The following is a 20562-nucleotide window of genomic DNA, read 5'->3' as shown; positions in this document are numbered from 1 at the left end:
TTGGCTAAGAGTCACAATAAACAGATACTACAGCACTAAGCTATAGTGCAGTGATGCTTGGGGCCTAACCAGGTGTGTAGGGCTATATTCATCTATGTTAATAGTCTCAAATTACTGGCGGTGGGAAAAATTATGCTAGCCTTTTATTGTTTTTTCTCTTATTTTGTCAATCTGTCACACAGACATATCATACTACTATAAACACTACAAGGGAACAGACCTTGTATTGGGAGAGGACTAATTTTGACAGACTACCTACTATGTGCCCGGCCTGAGATAAATTTTGCAGTGCATCTAACAATTGGCCTAGCACAAAGCAGATGATGGGTAAACATTTGGTGGGTGAATGGCATTAGTGTGCCTGCCTGACCTGGGCCTCTCCCTTATTTACTGTTTCTAATCTGCCGTGGCTTGGAAAACAGATACCCAAGAGTAAAAGAACAGCATTTAAGACGTGTCTGGCATGGCACTTTGCACGTGGCAGGTACAGCATGGCAAAACTGTACGTGCTCAACGGAACTGGGGAAGCCTAACAGTGAGCGCTTACAATGTGCCAGAAACTGTGGTGAGCTTATTCCACACATTACATAAGACAATACCTATAAAGCAGATAATATTCCCCCCATTTCACAGATGTAGAAATTGAGGCTCAGAGTGGTTGAGTAATTTACAGAAAGTCAAGCAGTTAGTCAGTGGTAGCAGCGAAATGTGAATCCAGGCAGTCTGACTCCAGAACCAGTGGTCTGAAGCGTAATACTACACTGCCTCTGAATAAGTATACAGTAAATAAGCGAAGGTCAGAAGGACATGAAGTTCATAACAACTTTTCCTAGTACAAGTCTTCTTTGCTGACTTTCTGATTCTCAGCAAGTATGTTCTCAATTGGTGAGAGTTACTATATGTAAAGCAATAAATTGTGAAATCTAGGCAAGCAAAGTATGAGTTGATGCGATACTGTTCACTGCAGATAATGGGTTCCAGAGAAGTAGAAGCCTGAGAGATCTGTGTGTATTAGGGTCATTAGGGAGGGCTTTAAGAGGTTAAGACCTAAGCCCAAGCAGTATAAGAGAAAAGGGATGGGTGAGAGAGGAGGCATTTTGTAGCTTAAGAATAAGCACAAAGCCTTTGTGGAATGGGGGTGGGAGGTGGGCTGGGTCATAAACAGATGAGTAGACAAACATACTTGTGATCCAGAACATTTATATCCACTGCAGCTGTAAGCTCCTATTCCTGCCTGCTTTACTTGGTCACTCAAAACAGCTGGACAAACGTAGGCTGCAATTGACAACACTAGTGGGGTAGGATATGGCAGCTAATGCAAGGGCCATATCTGAAGCTACGATTCCACGGCTCTCATTAAATAACCCAGGGTCCTTGAGGTGGGGTGTGTGGGCATAGGAGACCTACCCTCTACTATTTCCAAACCTACAAAGGGAGGACATGCTGACCTAGGGATTATCTAAATGCATGGTTTCATTTTCTCAGAAATCTTTCACTAGTTTAATCAGAGTCACCTCTAATTAATGACACACCTAGTGTAACTAGTGCCTGCAGATCCTCCCTGCCCCTAGGAGTCACAGGGATGAGAGGCCGGGGCAGCTCTGAGGCCATCTACCATCTCAACAACAGATACAGGAGCAAGTCAGAAGAAGTCAGCTCTCTTACACAAGGGAGTGGAGACAACATCCACCCTTTATGACAGAGACTGGACATATTAACATGAGGCCCAAAGTAAAAAAAAAAAAAAAAAAAAAAGAAAATCAACAAAGATTTTCTAGTCTTGCTTAACTACAAGGTAGTTAAGGGGGGGGTGGGGGTGGGTAAGGTATCTCTGGCAAACAGCCAAATGCTGTAGCATTCAGCTCATTAGAGACAGGCACCTCCAAACCAGTATGGTCTTTCTCTCATCTCTCAGACATCAGAAGTGCAGGAATATCAAAGTAATCCAGGTAAGATTCAAAACCCAATTTATGCATTCGAAGTACATTTATTGAACACCTGTGTCAGGTACTGATATAGGAACTGGGAATATAAACATAAAGACTAAGTCACTCTGAAAGATGGAAGTATAGCCATCCATTAATATTATCTCCTTTTATCACACCCAACCTCTTAAGGCTCCAGACAGAAAGTTCTTCTAGTGACCTACTGGCACCAAATAAGTCTCCTTTCCCACCTCAATGCCCCTGATCATGGTGTGCCCACTTGGAACGCTCTCACAGTACTTCACCTACCCAAATCCTCACATCCTGCAAAGTCAGCTGAAGTCCCCCTCCTCCTGGAAGCCCTGATCTCCATCTCATCCCACAGTTATGTCTCATTTCTCTGAACTACTAACAGTGAGTACCACCATCAGTTTATGTAGAAATGTATCATTCCCTAATTGATACTTTTATTTATTCAACAAATCCTGGGTACTAACTACGTGACAGCATTGTTTTAGGGGCTGGAAATTGCCCCAAATGGTACTGGTTTTTGCCTCCTCAAAAGAACCCCCTGGGAGAGTTCTTCTCTTAGACTGCTTTTTAATATCTTCCTGTATAGACCTGTGTTTGCACTCAGTGCTTAATACCTAACAATTTATTAGAGCCTTGGGCTTTTTTGGTCCAAGCTCACTCAGATTGAAGTTACATAAACTAATGGGGAACAAAAGCGAATGAAGCCATTTCTAAATGAACTTCCACTTCTTAAAAACCTCAAAAGAACAAGGAAGGAAAAGAAAACCGGCTATGAAAGTGCTGCTGAAACAACACATTTTACTCACACTGACAAAGCACCTACAATCCCCCCTCCAAGCCACATAAAAACGACCTTTTTCTCTCAATCCTTACAGCTCCAGAGTCAAGTGTTTATTTTAACAACAGACCTTGGAAAAGTTTAAAGCACCCCTCAGCTTCCTAAACAAGTCTTTCTAAACCTTTATTTTTTGATGAATAAACCCCCTGATGAACCTTGCATATGCCACTTAACAGACTAATCCAATGAGATTCACTACAAGGAACCAGAATTTAAGCTTCAAGCACAAGAGGGGCTCAAAGAAGAACACTTTGAGCGTGATAAACCCAGAGGCAATTTGAATATAAACAACAAAAGCCACGTCCTGCAGAACCTGGTGGAAGGTTCCAAGTTCCCAAAAGAAGGGCATCAAGAGAATTTCCTCCAGGGGAACCGCGAGATTCCGCAAGGCGTGGGAGTTTCTGCAGGAGATGAGGGAGATTTAAAATATACATATTTTCTGCTCTAAAGTGGCTTGTGAGATACAACAGCTGGCACCCAACAGCGGGCGAGGGTGAAGCCCGGCTGTGCCATGCGGCGGAGGCTGCCACCTGGGCACTCCCACCATTCTTCGCTGCCGGGTTACGCGAGACGAGGAGAGCTTGACGCCGCGCGGACCCGCACTGGCGCCCCTCGCCCCTTGGGCCGCCTGCCCTAGCCCCGGGGCACCCCGCAAACCCACCCCGCCAGGGCCTCCGGAGCCCCGATCTCTCTGGGGACCCAGGAGACGGGCAGGGGAAGGGGGGTTCTCCAGGCAGCTGCCCAGCCCCGGAGCGATACCCACCTGAGCAGGCTGGAGAGGGGATGGCTCGAGGAGCCAAGACCGCCGCCGCCGCCGCCGCCGCCGCTGCCTCCCCCTGAGCCCCCGCTGCCGCCGCCCCCGAAGCCTGAGGAGAGCCGCTTCCCGGACAGCAGCTTCTCCACGGCCGGGAGGTGTCCGGTGCGGGCCGCCTCCAGCAGCTCCTGCTCCTTCCCCATCCCCAGGGCCGCCGCCCCCTGGACCCCCTTTCCGGGGCCGCCGCCCAGCCTGTTCTGGCTCGCAAACTTTCGGTCTCCGGGCAACGCGCCCCCCAAACCGGCCGGGACACCACCCCCCTCCCCCCCGCCTTTTCCCCCAGGAGCGCGTCACTTCCGGGATCCGGCGTCACGCGTCAGAGCGCCCCCCGCGCCCCGCCCCCTTGCCCACCTAGCTGGGCGGGGCTCAGCGAGCGGGAGCAGGTGGTTGTGGTCTGCGGCAAGTGCACCCCGCTGCACAGAGATAGGCCTTCCAGGTCAAGAGGAGAGCGTCTCAGGGTCGCCCGCTGTATAAGTGGAAGGGAACAAACGCGGTTTACCTGTCTGCGCCTGCCGAAGTGCGCTCCTTTTCCAAAGGTTTTGGGAGCTCGCAGGACAGAAAATACGGTAATTCATCCAGGCAGTGTAGAAACAAAGAGAGAAATATGGTAACGCGCACATACATTTCCAAGGCCATTCCTTCTGAACACATAAATGTGTAATGGATGTGGGAACCGAGCGATAAAGACGTGAGTAAAATGCCGCCCTCCGTACCGCAATGAGGAAAGAGAGGAAAATTTTAAAAGGAAAATATCCGCACTTCATGCTCCCAATCCCTGAAATGGCTCGTTAAAGCCAAACACTCAAAGCAAATATCTCCCTCCCAGTAGGATTTGTTTCCCCTTACTTTTTTTTTTTTTTTTAGCCGCCCCCGAGGCATGAGGGATCCTAGTTCCCGGATCAGAGATCGAACCCGCTCCCCTTGCAGTGGAGGTGCGGAGTTCTAACCACTGGACCGCCAGGGAAGCCCTATTTCCTCTTACTTTTGATGACATTAACCAAAGTGACATTAAAAGTCAGATTTGTAAAACCGACCCCAATCTTGAGTCCTGGTGAATTGGGAAAATCATACAATTGCGTAGAAACCGCCTGTTTTGTTTGTGGTGCTAGGACTGTTCCTGGCTCGAAGTAGACGCTCAGTAGTTGTGGAGTTAATAATTCATTGGATAAATTCTGTTCAAGCTGTATGACTATTTTCTTTCTTTTTAGGTGCTTGAGGAACAGAAGAGAAATGCTGGCAATTCAATGTTAACACAAGCCCGAGGTCTCTGTCCAATTGAACTGTAAGAGATTGAGTTCCTGCCTGCGTTTGCCTGGTAGCCGCATCCCACAACAAGGGCGAACAACGGAATTGAGTTTTCTCCTGTCCCCAAACTTTACTCTGAGGAAAGCGGATTAAGGACGGAGTTCACTGACACTGCGTTTTGAGAAAGGCGGAAAGGAAAAAGAAGCCCTTCAGTAAACAACAAAGCTCTCCTTTACAAATGCTGGTTTCCCAAGGTGGAAAATCCACAAACTGATTTCCGTGCCCTCAATTTTCCCTCTCCCCACCGCCACCAAATCAGAAGTAAAACACAGCCCTGAAGTCCTCTAGGCGCGCCTCTAAATGACCCCTCGGAAGAGCGGTATGGGTGATGTCATCGCAGCGCGACGACAGGAAGTAAGCTCCTGGGCTGCGGTGCTGCGCGGAGTCCCGAGCTCCTGAGTCTGACAGCACCGCGATCTCCACTCCCATCTTCTCGCCGCCATGGATATTGCCTGCGAGTCGCCCACGGAAAAAGGTGGAGAGACAGGGGAGTCAGATGAGACGGCCGCTGCTCCTGGGGGCCCGGGGGTTACTGACACGGACGGAATCACGGAGGAAACTGACGGAGACGCAGATGGGGAATTGAAAGAGGCCTCGGCTGAAGAAGGCGAGGTAGGGAGAGATGTGTTGATGAGGCCGGAGGAGTTGTGTCACTGGCTGCTTGACAGGCTTCTTGGTTGGTCCCTCCCAAGCTAAGATAGTCGAACTCACCATGACCCTTTAGATCTGCCATCGCGGGGTTGGGGGGAGAGAGGAGACAAAACCTTCAGAGCCGGTTCAGTTCCAGAGACCCAAGCACTGGGTCAAAATTTTTAATCCCTGCCCTTAGGCGTTAAATCTACTTCTAAGGGAATTTCAAATAGCCTCTTGGTTTTCCTGGTGAGGAAATTGAGGTCAATGCCAATCGACACTGAAACTTAGGGCAAAAGCTAGAACCCAGGATTCCTAGTACCACTTTCACCCCAATATGGTTTCTTAGATATTGCTTAAGTGTAACTTTGTCATTATAGGCTGCAGAGTCGTTAAAGGGAGACTTTGAGGTAGTTACTAATTTAGTCACGTTCTTATCCTCTTGGGACATTTAACTGCTACCAGTGACCTGGGTGCTAATGTCCAAGGGTCTCTATAGCACCAAACCTATCAATTGTGCCATCCCAAGAATTCAGCAATGTTGCTCCGCTGAGCATCAGTCAGGATACTAGAATCTCAGCGTTCTCTAGGTTCCATTTCTAAAGGTAGAATCTTGGGGTCTTAGAGCTATAATTCCTGTTTGAATGTAAGTGTGAGAGCATGGGTGAAGACATTGGATTAAATGGAAACAGTCTTTCAGAGCATAAAGTTGTATCAAAATATATAAAGTTAAGAACTTTTAGAAAAAGAAAAATGTGACAAAACTACTTTAAGAAGGAACTTTTAAAACAGATCTCAAGGACAGAAAGGATTTAAGTAATAATTAGCTTAGTCCAGTAAAAAGCTCACTACATACAGAAATTTGCACCTAGAAGATAAAAAAAATTTTTGATGCTTCTGAAACACTTTTTTAAATTGATCATATACCAGACCACGAAGAAAAGCATAAATTCTTAAAAGTAGAAATCATAACAGATCATATCCTGTTAGTACAGTGCAATAGAACCTGAAATTAACAACAAAAATTTTCTCCCACTCCAACTCCCTCCAAAAAACTAACACCTGGACATTTTAAACTAGTTTCTAAATAGCCTTTGGATTAAAGAAATTAACAAAGAGAATGCCACATCAAATCCAATGGGATTTGACCAAAACTTTATTTAAAGAAAAATTCATAACCTTACTTTTTTTTTTTTAGAAATTCACGTTCATTTATTTATTTATGTATGTATGTATGTATGTATGTATGTATGTATGTATGTATGTATGTATGACTGTGTTGAGTCTTCGTTTCTGTGCGAGGGCTTCCTCCAGTCGCGGCAAGTGGGGACCACTCTTCATCGCGGTGCGCGGGCCTCTCACCATCGCGGCCTCTCTTGTTGCGGAGCACAGGCTCCAGACGCGCAGGCTCAGTAATTGTGGCTCACGGGCCCAGTTGCTCCGTGGCATGTGGGATCTTCCCAGACCAGGGCTCAAACCCGTGTCCCCTGCATTGGCAGGCAGACTCTCAACCACTGCGCCACCAGGGAAGCCCAACCTTACATATTTTTACAAGAGATATCGAAAATAAGCACCCAGCTCAAGAAACCAGAAAAAGAACAAAATAAACCAGAAGAATGTAGGAGCAAGGAATTAATCGGGATGAAAGTAGATGTTAATGAATTAATGCTTTAAAAACATAAACAATAAAATGAAGACCTGGTTATTTGAAATGTAATTGTACAACATTATGAAATAAGAAAGGGCTATAGGCACTGATACGGAGATCTTTAAGCTTTAAGAAAATGTGATGTTCAAGTTTAGACCAAGTAATTTTGAAACTTCAAGAAAAATGGCTCATTTTTAAGGATAATATAAATCACCAAAATTGAAGCACAAAGAAGTTAGAAAATTTGTATGTATCAGTAACTAGAGAAGAAGTTGAAAAGGTTGTTAAAGATTTACTGCCTTCGCTCTCACGTACTTCTCATATTCCTGTATGAGTTTAAATGTGAGTTTCTCTTTAAGGAAACAGAAGTTAAATCTCATTAATGAGGTTTGTTGTAGCCTTAGATTCTATATTGTTGGAGGGGATGAAGTTTGGATTTTTTTTTGTTGTCATTATTAAATAGATATTAAACATCTAGAATGAGTAAAACAATGGTAAATATTTATGTGAGGAGAGATAAATAAGAGACAAACCTATCTTCAAAAAGTTGTCAGTCTAGGGGCTTCCCTGGTGGCACAGTGGTTAAGAATCCGCCTGCCAGTGCAGGGCACACAGGTTCGAGCCCTGGTCCGGGAAAATCCCAAATGCCGCGGAGGAACGAACTAAGCCCATGCGCCACAGCTACTGAGCCTGCGCTCCAGAGCCCGCGAGCCACAACTACTAAGCCCGCGTGCCTAGAGCCCGTGCTCCGCAACAAGAAAGGCCACCGCAGTGAGAAGCCCATGCACCGCAACAAGTAGTCCCCAATTGCTGCAACGAGAGAAAGACCGCGCGCAGCAACAAAGACCCAATGCAGCCAAAAATAAATTAATTAAAAGAACTAAAAAATAAATAAATAAAGTTCTCAGTCTAGTAACGGGAAGTAAATATTTGCATTATACAGTGGTATTGAAAGTTAGGAAGAAAAGAGCACTACATGTGGGAGAAGCTCACTTAAAAGTCCCAAATTCAAAAAAACACTGCTTTGATGAGAAGGTGCCTCCTTTTTAATATTCTTTCCACATGGAATCATCATCAGTAAAGAGATCTATAGATTTAGAGGAAGAAGAGCTGGCTGGGTGGAGAGGACTTTTCTGACATCCCCTCTAAAGAATGAGGTCAGAAGAAGGAGATCAGGGGGAGAGTGGTTTTCATGATCCTTGGCACTACATTGCCCTTGTAAACAGATGACTGGAACTAGGATCATAGCTAACCTGGAAAACTGGACTATTTAGTAGGTTTTCTTTCTACAGCTGGGCTAAAAACTCCTTTAGGAGAGACAGGGTAGCTTATATTTTGATGGTACAGCCAATGCCTGGAACCAAAAAACTACAGAAATAAGTGGATTTGTTGTGTTGTAATGAGAAATGATGTCTTCTTACCTTACCCAAGTCTGAGAAGTAGGCCAAATATATAAAGGGTTTCTTTTGTCTTCTTAGCTCAAGAGTCAGGATATCTCAGATTTAACAGCAGTTGAAAGGGAAGACTCATCATTACTTACTCCTGCAGCCAAAAAACTGAAAATAGATACCAAAGAAAAGAAAGAGAAGAAGCAGAAAGTGGATGAAGATGAGATTCAAAAGATGCAGTAAGTCACTTTTCTTATCTTTCCCCTTTCAAGGCTCTAACCTGACCACACAAAGTTAATACATTTTTCTTGTCCTTAAATTTTTCTTTTCTTTTTTAAACTCAAAAAAAATAAAGCAATTAATATTGCATTATGTTATGGTATAGAAAATATAAGTAAAAATTAAAATATCACCATACCACCAAAATAAACACTGTTAATATTTTGATGTATATTCACCAAGATATTTTCTTTACATATATATATCTAGAAATAAAATTAAATTAAAAATTTCAAAGATGTTAAAGACTGTTTGTAACCTGTTTTCCACATTATATATGGTAAATGTTTTCCATGTCAATAATTATACATCTAGGTCATAATTTTCTTCAAAATGGAAATAGCTTTGTTATGTTTTCTGATTATAAAAATGGGATAGGTTCATTGCAAATAATTCAGAAAATACAGAAAAATAGAAAAAATAATTACTTATAATTCCACCACCCAGAGTTTACCCAGGGTATATATTTGGGTATATACCTTTTCGGATATATTCTTTAATGTTTGATATATCAGTATATAGCTAAATATTTTCATGTCAGTAAATATGCCCATAAATCATCATTTTTAATGGCTGCATTGTATTCCATTATATGGATGAACTATAATGTAACCTATTTCTGTAGTTGTTCTGGGTTTTTTTCTTCCTCTTTTGACAACATTATGATCAACATCTTTGAGCACATCTTTGCATACTTGTCCATTTACTTCCTAAAATAAACTCCTAGAAGTGTAATTGGTAGTTTAAACAGTATGAACATTTTCAAAGGATTTTCATTTGTATATCCAGATTCTGCGAAAAGGTTGTTCCACCTCACAGTCTACCAGCATGCATGAGTTTGTGTCCTCCCATCCTCACTAATACCATGCTTTTTAATACTTTTTTATCTGTTTTATGAAAAATGTTAATCTTGCTTTAGTTCATCATTTTAATTTCTTTAGTTAATACTGAAGCTTAATTTTTTTCCTCTCTATATATTGGCCATTGGTATATTTTGTAAATTTCCTATTCACTTCCTTTGCTCATTTTCTAAAATTGGTATGGCCATCTTTTAATTTATTTGAAAATTTAACTATATATTAAGATTATTAACCCTTTTCCATATATTTTATAAAATTTCCCCTTAATCTGTTAATGTTGGAAACTGCTAGTTTGAATATAAATTTACATATTAAATTTTTATCTTTAATGTGAAGTGTAGTGAGGTAGCCTTATGGGGAGAGAGAGCCTAATGCTGAAAACATAACCTGTATAGTGTGATTCAATGACCCAACATTGTTGTTTTTGTACTTAGTGAAGTAAGAAAGGAACTTGCATTTCACTTATTATCAAGTTCCGTAAGAGTAGAAATGCTTTCTCTTCATTCCTCATAAACACTAAGCCTAATACTATTGATCCCTTGAAAATTTTATTTTTTAGATATCTGAGACTTGCTTTTATTGACATAATAATATATATCTTAAGTATTCATTCTTATAAGTGAACTTAATTACCTGAATCTTTGTCTAGAATCCTGGTTTCTTCTTTTTCTGAGGAGCAGCTGAACCGTTACGAAATGTATCGCCGGTCAGCTTTCCCTAAGGCAGCCATTAAAAGGGTAAGGATGGACTACCACACTCATTTCCATGAGCTATGAGAACTGAATGAGACTCAACAGCTGTATCCATTGGCATTTTGAAGTGAGGTGTTAGGCAAGTTGGTGGACCATTTAGGCAGGAAAATAAAAATAGCATGCCCCTCAATAATCTGACCAGTTGTAATTTTGTATTCTAGAGATAGGGTCTCAACAAATAGAATAGGCCATTATACACCTGAATCCTTTTGTTTTACTGGTGTCAATTTCAGATCCAGCCTTTAGTGAACTCTTTCAGTGCAGAGCTCTTATGGGTACTATGTTCCAAAGCCAGTCCTTGACTACCTTAATCACAGTCTTTTGTCCTTCTTTCAAGCTGATCCAGTCCATCACTGGTACCTCTGTGTCTCAGAATGTTGTTATTGCTATGTCTGGTATTTCCAAAGTTTTCGTCGGGGAGGTGGTAGAAGAAGGTGAGTGGTGTTGGTCTAAATACTGGATTGAGCCTGTGGTGGTCTTATTTCCAAGAATATCTATAGTGAGGGACTTATTAAGGCACCAGTGGTGGTTTCCATTTACACTAGAAAGGGAGCCTTGCATTCAGGAGAGCATGAACATTATTCCTTGAAAGTTTCAATACTGGAAGGCCTAGGAAATCTGCCCTCCTGATTCCTGTCCTCAGCCCAGGGTGACAGAAACAGACTTTGTATTTTCCTCCAATGGATTTTGCTCATTTCTGCTGCCAAAAGTAAAGATACAAAAAAAAGCAATCACTGGGGCTGACCAGTGTGGTATGGTGAGTAGTTGTCCCTGATGTTATGATCCCTGGGAACTGCCCCCTGTCCATCAAGTAAAGAACCCGGCTGCTGCCCATTGCTAATTTCTAGCTGGTGAAATACCTATTCTTTTAAGGAGAAGATATGTTTTAAACTGTTGCCTATGATAAAACCTGATGTGGGATATACTAAAGCTAACATGATACATTTTATAGCATTCTCTTAAGAAGGGAAAATGTCTTGGTTTATTTCTTTAGCAAGCTTAAGAAGAGTTAATGAGAATTACAGGACTCAAAAGGATTATAATGCATAAGCTCTTGTGTGATAATGAAACTCTCTCCTTGCCCTCTGTTTAGCACTGGATGTGTGTGAGAAGTGGGGAGAAATGCCACCGCTACAACCCAAACATATGAGGGAGGCTGTTCGGAGGCTGAAGTCGAAGGGGCAAATTCCCAACTCGAAGCACAAAAAAATCATCTTCTTCTAGACCAAAGTCTAGAAGGGCCTGGTACTGAAGGAAGAAGTACTCATTCCAGACTTCCTATTGCATGAGACTCTCTGCACTGGTGCTTTAGTATCTCGGTCCTCGAAGGATTCCATGATGCTTTAATGTCTTTCTCAAAACTCTGATATTCATTACACCTTGAAGGCATGCAGCCTGTTTCATACTTGCCTTGACTAAATATTGGGACCTCTGAGGGCATTTTGAGGCATTTAACTATTACTGGCTAGTTGGAAGAAGAAAGGTTGATGAGGCTTAAGCATCTTCTGGACAGGAATGCTGCTTTCAGAAAGAAAACCCTTCCAAGACGGTTTGACGGTTTCACATTGAAGCCTGAAGTTGCAATGACTTAGGTTGTTTCTTACATTTGGTTTTAAGTAAATGAAACAATCAGAAACTTTTGACTTGTGATACTCTACCGTGAAGGACACGGTGACAGCAGGAGTAGTGGAATAGTCTGTCCTTGTAAACATTTTGGTGAGTGATCATTAAACTGTTTTCCAACTTGCCATGTGTGCGTTCATTTTCTGTCAAGCAGGTTGGAATGGTGGGGAGAAGTTCATCGTTCTTTTTTGGTGTCAGAATAAAACTGGCCTTGGCTTTTTTGTGAAAATTTGAGCCCTCCCCATTGCCTACCAGAACCATTAAAATTTTATCTCATAAAAGAGTACTTAAAGTACTTAAAAACAATGTAAAAACCCATATGTTTCAATTGCTATAAACAGATATACCAGAACCAATACTGTTTAATAAGTTTAATTTGCTTTTTTCAAGTGGTTCACAGAACCAGTACACTCAAGGTTTGATTAGATACTGCAACATTAATATTTCCCAATACTGACCAATATTCCAGTTCATTGGATACATTCTCATTGTTTTCCTCACGTAGAGGGGAATGGAGTGACTTTTATTGACAGTGATTAGCAGTAATAAGGCTACTGTAATATAATTGGCAATCCCCAAGAATTCTTTCCTCTCAATCATTTGGTGTCATAACGAGAGGGGTTTTGAAGCTGTTCTCTTTTGAAGCTTTCCTGAGCATGTCTTAGTAAAGATTCCAATTCTGTTTAGCACCCTGAGTGGGGGAAACAGCTTGGACACACAAAGTTGGGCAAATCTGGATTATATTATCTTACATTAAAACTCATGGCTTTAAACGTGTAGTTAGCCAATGGAGAAGACACTTCAGTAGTGTATTCCACAAAGAAATGCTGTAAGACTCAGGCTAAATCTTGACCAAAAACTAATATATTGAAGGGAAAAACAAAAACAGATCTTCTCTCAGCTCTCAGAGGGAGCTTTTTAAGTGGTTATAAGAACTATACCTATTGCAGTTTGAGATACTGGATAAGGCTGAAATTTACAAATAATAAAGAAGGAAGTACACATCCCAAGTCTAGCCACTTAGCAAAGCCTCACAGTTTAAGGTTATCTGAGAGTGTTTCCGCTTGTATCTGTTGTAAGAGAGGGAGAAAATAATCCCCATTCAACAACAGCTACTATCCATACCTACCCAGAGGTGAATGGGAATATTCCTATTCTAGCAGAAGGTGGGGGAAGATCCTGGGGAAGGCCGTAGTCCCTGAAAGGACAGGACATCACACCAGAATCTCTTGAAACACAGTAATTACTATGGTAAATCACAAGGCAATGACACAGCTCTTGCAGTTCTCAAATAACCAGTTGTCATCCTACTAGCTTGTGTAGCAATGTTGTTTCCATAGTTTTGTGATATTACTATAACTGTTTTCGGAAGTTTAGGCAAGTATTAAATAGGGGAGAGAAGAAAAAAAAAAACCCTGAACTAGCCTATGGGGAAACTGATGTAAATGGGTTAAATGGAAGCATTTAAGTTATGGGGTACGTGAGGGGTGGCTTATCCCTTGTATATTCCATAGACAGGAACCATTCCTTTCAGAACCATGAAAAAGGGTACGTAAAGGTTGAGGCCTGTGGCAAAATGAGGGTCAGATTAAACACACAGCAAAAAGCAGCCATCATGAGAATAGAACCTACTCCTTCTGTCTTAAGTCTAATAGACTAGGTTAATTATTCCAGTGAGTTGAAAACAGAATTTGAGATTGATAACCGTCCCTGCAGCTCAGCTAAGAGAGATTTAAACCAGTCCATATGCACTAAAGCACATCTCTAGTATATCCGTGTAAACAGGGACTCTAGACGATCATAGATGATAACGTAGTTGTAAATGCTTCACAGCTGAAATGGTGATGTGCGGTGGCTGAAGTCTTTTGAGGGATAGCGGTGCTATCACTCCAGACATTTTCTTGAGGTATTGTTATTTCTTGTTCACGGAGTCTTAGAGCTCCAAGGCAGAAATTGTTAAGCAGTCCACAGGAGCTGATACTACTATGTTTTCCTTCCGTCTTTTTCCTTTACGTTTATCCTGAGGACTACAAACAAGGTCACACTTCTTCATTTTGAAAGTCGTTCTTCCCCCAATGAATAGGAGTATGAAGTTATACAAGATGATTTTTACTAAAATTCCATGGGACAATGACCCCAACCACATTTCCTGAGGCAGGAACTTCAAGACACAATGCCCAAAGCTGTCACATAAGGAAATTCAAATTCTAGGGCTCCATTTGTTACATGGACGAGAGCGCCAGAGAGCCCAGAAACCTGACTGAGCTCTGCTCATTAAAGGGGTGAACCTCAGTGCTTGCCAGATTTGTTTCTATTGCCTCCCACCAAGCACAAGCTTAAGGTGAGGGTGTACCAAGCAATTCTTTGCATGGAGGGACACAGTGGGTAGAAGAGGAGGTGAAGGGAAGAGAATCAGAATGTGATTTTATACCAATTCAGGTGAACCTAAGGTTGAATAATTCTATTTTCTGGCTACTGGCTCTCCCTCCTCCCCCTTTAAACACATTAGAAATGCCATACTTGAGAGGAGTGTGATTCTTTTTGTTCATCATTCTGCCTTTGAAAAAGGCACTTAAGGGGGAGTCTGTGGAGGGATGCAGTTACCCTCTCTGTTGTATATCACCAAATAGCCCTAGTTTTCCATAATTCCTTTTGGAAAACCATCATGCAAGGATTCCTCTTAAACCTTCTGTACCCATACAGTTTCTGCCAGCACCACTTCTTGAACAATGACCCCTAGAAGTTTCTGATTTGCTACGAGAAGTGCTTTCTTTTACCTAAGGCTAATAGGTACAGCCCTAGAGCTAGTATTTTGGGACCTGAAGAACATGTCCCTGCTCTTGACTGAATATCTGATCTAACACTACCCTCAACTTTCATCTTTTCAGAACTGGAGCCAACATTTTAAAGATGTGTCCACATGTGGAAGTACCTCTACCACCTGATCATTTTTGCTGTTCTCTGGACCTTTCCTCTCTTCACCATACACTTTGTAAATAAGGTCACTAGAAGTGCACAGATAATTTAAGACATTACCACGGCCTTGCATGAGGTGCTGTTTTCTGTGTTGGCTCCACGTGCCCTTCCTGATGATGCAGTCAGGCTTTTGGCCACAGCAGCACACTGACCCCTCCTCCCTCTCAGCAATGCTTAGGTTTCTTTCCTGAGTTCTAACAGAGCTCACTGCCTCGCTGGTTGCTGATTCTCCCATAAGTGCGTTACTTCACACTTACCTATACAGAACCTCACCTGTCACTTTCCTGAGTATTCACAGCCCAGTTTGTGAATCTTCTGTAATTTCACTTTTTTTTTTTCAATTTCTTCTGGTTTATCTTTCACTGCCTGGAAGCAGTGACATTTGATTGCACTGTAATATCCTACTTTCAGGTAATTTATAAAATTCTTAAATAAGGTTAAACCAAGCATCAACCCATAGGGAACTTACCCTGTTAACATTCTCTCTAGAAAGGTGTTTACTTTTAAGTCTCTGTGTTGTTTCCTAAGCATGACAGAACACTCCCATAATCTCATAGTAATTGTTGTTTTTAAGATTGCCTTAGTGAAGAACCACAACAAAAAGTCTGTAAAAGTCTGAGCAAATTAGATCTTGTTCCTTCTTGAACACATATTTCTTTTTATCCTCAAAAAACTAGAATATACAAGTCAGGCATGATTTCCCATAAAGGAAACCATTTTATCTTTCCTTCAGTAGGTCATGTGTGATTAAGACTTTAGTGACACTACTAAATCACTATTTTGCCATCTTGCCAATTCAAGGTGAGTTAGCTGATGAACTTCTGTCCAACACAGCTTGAAGTATATCACAGAGCAGTATGGATGAAGATAGAGTGTTGGTAAAGAATTCGGTAGTAAAGAAAGAGGGGGAAATAGCTCTTTCATCAGGCAGGGGCAAAACCTAGCTAGGTTGAAGGGTTTTGTTTTGCTTTGTCTTTTACTTAAGTCAAACTAACATGATTTTAAAAAGCCACAGTGATGGGGGGGGGGGGTGAGAGGAAACAGGCTGAGATGTTAATGTTATGGTTTAAAACACATTTTCAGCTCCCAAACCACCAAGTGCTAACGAGAGTGCTGGTAGAAAGTCATAGTGCTGGGAAAGCAGGTGTGCCAGGGACCCCAGGGAGACAGGAAATAATCTGTGAGGTGCAGCTGTGGAAGAGGGACACGGCCAGCAACAGTGGCACAGAACCAAGCTCCCCTACCGACCCTCACCATGTCATGCCTTCAACCTAGCTCAGGGTGAATAGTTTCTTCTTAAATTTCAAACAGATTGCGTTATAGAAGGGAAAGATGATACAAGTGAGCTGCTACTGTTGTTTACTTCCTACCACAGCATCACAGCGATGAAAGCATCACAGAAAGAAAGCTTAACCCTGAAAAATCTGATTGTAATATGAGCCAAGATGACGTGAGCTTGGTTTCCTTTCCAAACAAGGCAGAATCCATGTCTCATTTATTCTTGTGCCTCCCCAGGCTCCCGCCTTGCTGGCTATTTCCTGTTCCACTCTACTACTGTGGCCGAAGCTCAGGCCAAGGACTTCTCAGGTCCACTACAGGAAGCTCTGGAACATAGAATCTTTGGTGGCTCTGTGGGTGACCAACTGAGGAGATGGGTACTCTGCCTTGTTCACACAGGCAGAGTAAGCAAATGTCTCTGCTGTGAAACCAGACGGTGAAATGACCCTACAGTGTTGAGGAGATTCCGCCTAGTGTGCAGAGGGCCAAAAGGCTTTATACAGGAAAGACGTGATGCCTGAGCCACGCACAAAGCTGCCCCCAACTTCCTGGAACGTGGTAATACTTTGCCCTGTCTTCCATCCAAGTCAGAACTGCTAGTAGAAAGGACACCATGAGGAGTGAGTTGAGCATCCTTAGCTGACTTGTCCAACACTGGATGGTGCCTGTCGCAGGTGGTGCGATTGCTGGTGATCTCCTCCTCTCTCCTTGGCACAGATGGCTGAGCCATTGCTGTCAGAGGTCAAAGAGCGGGTTATATTTCCTAATCTCCTGAAGAAGTTTTTCTTTATCCTGGTTGGCATGAGCCAATGCTTGTTTAGTTTCTATAAGTTCCTTTTGTAGGGTAGGCAGTTCTTGCACCTGAGGAACAATTAGTAATTCACAGTGAATGAATAAGGTAACACACCTTGCAGAAACATCCAGTAAGGGAACGAGGAGGAAGAATTCAAGCAGAACAACCCATAAGTTTGGTCAATGATCAAGAGAACCCAACTAGATATTTTCTAAGAGCCTAAACCCCTCTTCCGAGTTCATCAGTTGCAGGGACAGCAACAGGTGGAAGATGTCATCAGCAACTATTTACCTCCAGCTCCTGACTTACATCCTCTGTTCAGCACTTCTAGAAGCTGCTGCTAGGTGACAGGAGCCCACACCGCCCAGCTGTACCCAGCACAAGCAGCCTTTTCAGCCCTCTGGGTTTTACCAGCTTCTGTGATTACAGCCCCTAAGGGTTTATGGGAAAGGTACTGTTCAGTTATATCCTCACCTGTGGGCCAAAAGCCTCCCCTGTGGGCACCAGAAACACCTGTTCTTTTGGGGGCTGCCTCTTCTCACTTTTAAGTACTTTGGCTGATGGTCTGTCCTGAGCAGCAGCTGGAAAAAAGTAAAGGTTCTAAATGACAAGCTGCCAGCAACACGCAGACTATTCCTAGTTGTCACCTATTCCCTTACAGGAGCAAAAAGGCAGAGAAGCCGGGAGGCTGACAAGCCCAACTCACCGCCAATGTGGAACACACCATCGTCACTCCGCTTCAGCACAACGTGCTCCATGGCTAGAGTGATGGGGATGGGGCCTGGAGAGGTCGGATAGATGGGGGGGATATCGTCCTATAGGAAAGAGAGAAACCACATGATGCCCCCAACCAGCTCAGAGCAACTTAGGTAACAAGCCATGCTTCTACCATTGAGCTGGAAGCACTTTTATGTCAAATGTATGTTTATCCATACGTTCTTGCGAGATGTGAGAGGCATAATTGAGTCTCTCCCACTCTAGAGGTGGTGAGACTGAGGATCTGATAACCTAATGGGCTTGCACAGTCATGCTGCATGCCAAGGGTCAGGGCTAGAGACAAGATCCTCTCACTTGAACCCAGGACTCTTTGCCAGAAACACATTTTTATGTACTACTACTGTAACACTGACAAAGAATGCTAATATGCATTAGAGGATTAGAGGATCACTTGATCCTCACCACATTTTACAGGGACAGGAGAAGAAGTTACTGTCACTGCCAGAATCCCTTGCCTGACAAAGTCTAGGGTAAAACCCAAAAGTTCCTCTCACCTTTAGAGTGATCCTGGAGTTCAGGAGCTCAATCTGCATGGGAACTACCAGTGGGATCTCCTCATCCTCCAAGAAGGGCCCCAGGCCACTGAGCACTGAAGTGAGCAGCTCAAGGTCACAGCCCTGAAGCAAGAAACGCAGGAAGCCATTCTGTGTGGCCAGAGGGGAATGAACAGCTGCACCAGGCCCCACCTCAAAGCGAAGGCCTACAGCTGGCCTGATGTGGCCAGTCTTCAAAGTTGAGGCTTCCTGAAAGCTTGTGCCTTTGAGAAGAAAGACAGAAGGAAAACATATGAATTAATTACTAGTCAGTGATTGCTCTAAGCACTTTATATATATTTAATATTCCTAACAACCCTGGGCCAGAAGTATTATTATCATTCCCATTTTAGAGATGAAAGAACTACGGCACAGAGAGTAACTTGCCCAAAGTAACACAACTTGTAAGTAGCAAGGATACGATTTGCACGCAGGCAGCCTGACTGCAAAGACTGTGGGCTTGGCTACTTTGCTCTAATGCCTCTCATGACAGAAGGGATGTTAAGGGCCAATAAAAAGCTGGTCTTGCTATGAATCAGAGGCACTGGGCTGATGGCCAAGGTAAAGCTCTTAAAACAGAGGACCCTTGGGAATTCCCTGGCGGTCCAGTGGCTAGGACTCGGTGCTTTCACTGCTGTGGCCCAGGTTCAATCCCTGGTCAGGGAACTAAGATCCCGCAAGCCACACAGCACAGCCAAAAACAAACAAACAAGCAAACAAACAAACGGAGGACCCTCAACTCTGCTATATTTGATCACCTCTTCCTTTCTCCAAGTCTTGGTCTTCTCACCTCTCTCTGAGGAAGCCAAGCGGGATCTATGCTAATTTACTCAAACCGCATAAAGAATAATCTCAGGTGTAGCCAAGGCTATGAAACAACTTACATACTTATATAAATGCAAATTGGTACAACCATTCTGGAAAACAAATTGGCATTATCTACTAAGGTTAAAGCTATACCTACCCTAATGACCTAACAATTATTTCCTCAGGAATATAAACCTGGAGAAACTCTCCAACATACATATCAGGAGACGTGTACAAGGATGGGCATGTCAAGACAACCCTATTTGAAATAGCAAAAAAACTGGAAACAACCCAAATGTCTGTTCAGAATAGACTGAAGAAGTAACTAGAGTAATGGGTACAAGAGATATTTTGGGGGTGATGGTGATGGCTGTAGAACCCTGTAAGCTTACTAATATTTATCAAATTGTATACTTACAAGGAGTGAATTTCATAGTACGCATAAGCAGTTTTTAAAAAAGCAAAAAGTGGTATATTTCTGCAATAGAATATTATATAGTAGTAAAAATGAATAAATTATAGCTAACTCAACAACCTAGAAGAATCTGAAGAATATCATGGTACTTGAAGGAAGCAAATCACAAAAGAATACAAACTATGATTCCATTTAGAAAAACCTGAAAAACTGCAAAGCTAAATAATACATTGATACAAACACATGCAGAAGAATTGTAAAGCAAGAGAATGAGAAATACAAAATTCAGGACAGTGATTCCCTATGATAGGTGAGAGGCAAGAGGAAGGTTCTGGAGAGGGACTCCCAGGGACTTCAAAGTTAATGGTACTGTTCTATTTACTAAACTAGGTAGTGAGTACATGGGTTCATTGTATTGTTGTTATTTTATACCTTATATATATTTTATAAGTATTCTTTTAGTATCTACTCAATATTTTTAAAAAATTTTTTAAACAAAGCATGTAGCATAAGCCCAGATTTTTCCTGTCATCTTTTAAAGTATAAATGATAATTCACATCAAAGGACTGAATCAGAAGTTCCCTCATCAGATATAGCTTGATGTTAGCAGCCTCACAAAGAAGTGGACACAGTCCTCATGTATAAGCATAAGGAGCACCTGGGAGGTGAGGATGGAGACTAGCCTACTGAGTACAAAACCCCAGAAAGAGCTCTGGGAGAGGCACCTTGCAAGAAGGAGGCTTCATTAGACTTCTTCCTCCCCCTAATGGCTGCTGGAGAGAAGCGCCAAGGGCTTGGCACTAAGGTAGCTGCCCCTGGAGCACAGTGACAGGAGCAAGTTAAGCTATGGATGCCCCAGAAAAATCCCACCAGCTCTCCTGCAATCG

The 20562-nt window shown here is 42.6% G+C and overlaps 3 protein-coding genes across 10 annotated transcripts in view; 1 reads left to right on the top strand and 2 right to left on the bottom strand.

The window, feature by feature from the left end:
* The window catches only part of ANKS1A (ankyrin repeat and sterile alpha motif domain containing 1A), a 184465-nt gene extending 180671 nt beyond the window's left edge, over positions 1-3794 (bottom strand). For 4 of the 5 annotated variants that reach the window (XM_068557222.1, XM_068557220.1, XM_068557223.1 and 1 more), the window contains exon 1: positions 3560-3793. In XM_068557222.1, the coding sequence (XP_068413323.1) occupies positions 3560-3753 (194 nt within the window). In that variant the 5' untranslated portion in view covers positions 3754-3793. Of the gene's footprint in view, positions 1-3559 lie in introns of all 5 variants that reach the window. The other variant, XM_068557221.1, reaches the window with a different exon arrangement.
* Positions 3795-5245: 1451 nt separating this feature from the next.
* On the top strand, positions 5246-12220 carry TAF11 (TATA-box binding protein associated factor 11). 2 transcript variants are annotated; one of them, XM_068559051.1, is made up of 5 exons: positions 5247-5527; positions 8672-8820; positions 10370-10457; positions 10810-10906; positions 11566-12220. In XM_068559051.1, exons 1-5 carry the CDS (start codon positions 5357-5359, stop codon positions 11694-11696), a joined length of 636 nt encoding a protein of 211 aa, XP_068415152.1. In that variant the 5' UTR covers positions 5247-5356; the 3' UTR covers positions 11697-12220. The 2 variants fall into 2 exon arrangements, with proteins under 2 accessions (XP_068415153.1, XP_068415152.1); XM_068559052.1 differs by lacking the exon at positions 10810-10906 and having other exon boundaries at positions 5246-5527.
* Positions 12221-12451: 231 nt separating this feature from the next.
* Positions 12452-20562, bottom strand: part of BLTP3A (bridge-like lipid transfer protein family member 3A) — a 59161-nt gene continuing 51050 nt past the window's right edge. For 2 of the 3 annotated variants that reach the window (XM_068557915.1, XM_068557916.1), the window contains exons 18-21: positions 18414-18676; positions 17849-17957; positions 17617-17723; positions 12452-17210 (exon numbers count right to left, since the gene is read on the bottom strand). In XM_068557915.1, coding sequence (XP_068414016.1) covers positions 17085-17210; positions 17617-17723; positions 17849-17957; positions 18414-18676 — 605 coding nt within the window. In that variant the 3' untranslated portion in view covers positions 12452-17084. The remainder of the gene's footprint in view (positions 17211-17616; positions 17724-17848; positions 17958-18413; positions 18677-20562) is intronic. The other variant, XM_068557917.1, reaches the window with a different exon arrangement.

This window comes from Eschrichtius robustus, chromosome 12, assembly GCF_028021215.1.
Source record: "Eschrichtius robustus isolate mEscRob2 chromosome 12, mEscRob2.pri, whole genome shotgun sequence".
NCBI lineage: Eukaryota > Metazoa > Chordata > Mammalia > Artiodactyla > Eschrichtiidae > Eschrichtius > Eschrichtius robustus.
Note: the sequence above shows the minus strand (reverse complement) of the source record. Positions and strands in the feature narration are given on the sequence as shown.

Coding starts and splice junctions, on each gene's coding strand:
- TAF11 (XM_068559051.1), top strand. CDS start 5,357: ATGGATATTGCCTGCGAGTCGCCCACGGAAAAAGGTGGAGAGACAGGG. Junction 8,821..10,369: donor GATGAGATTCAAAAGATGCA/GTAAGTCACTTT, acceptor ATCTTTGTCTAG/AATCCTGGTTTCTTCTTTTT. Junction 10,458..10,809: donor CTAAGGCAGCCATTAAAAGG/GTAAGGATGGAC, acceptor CCTTCTTTCAAG/CTGATCCAGTCCATCACTGG.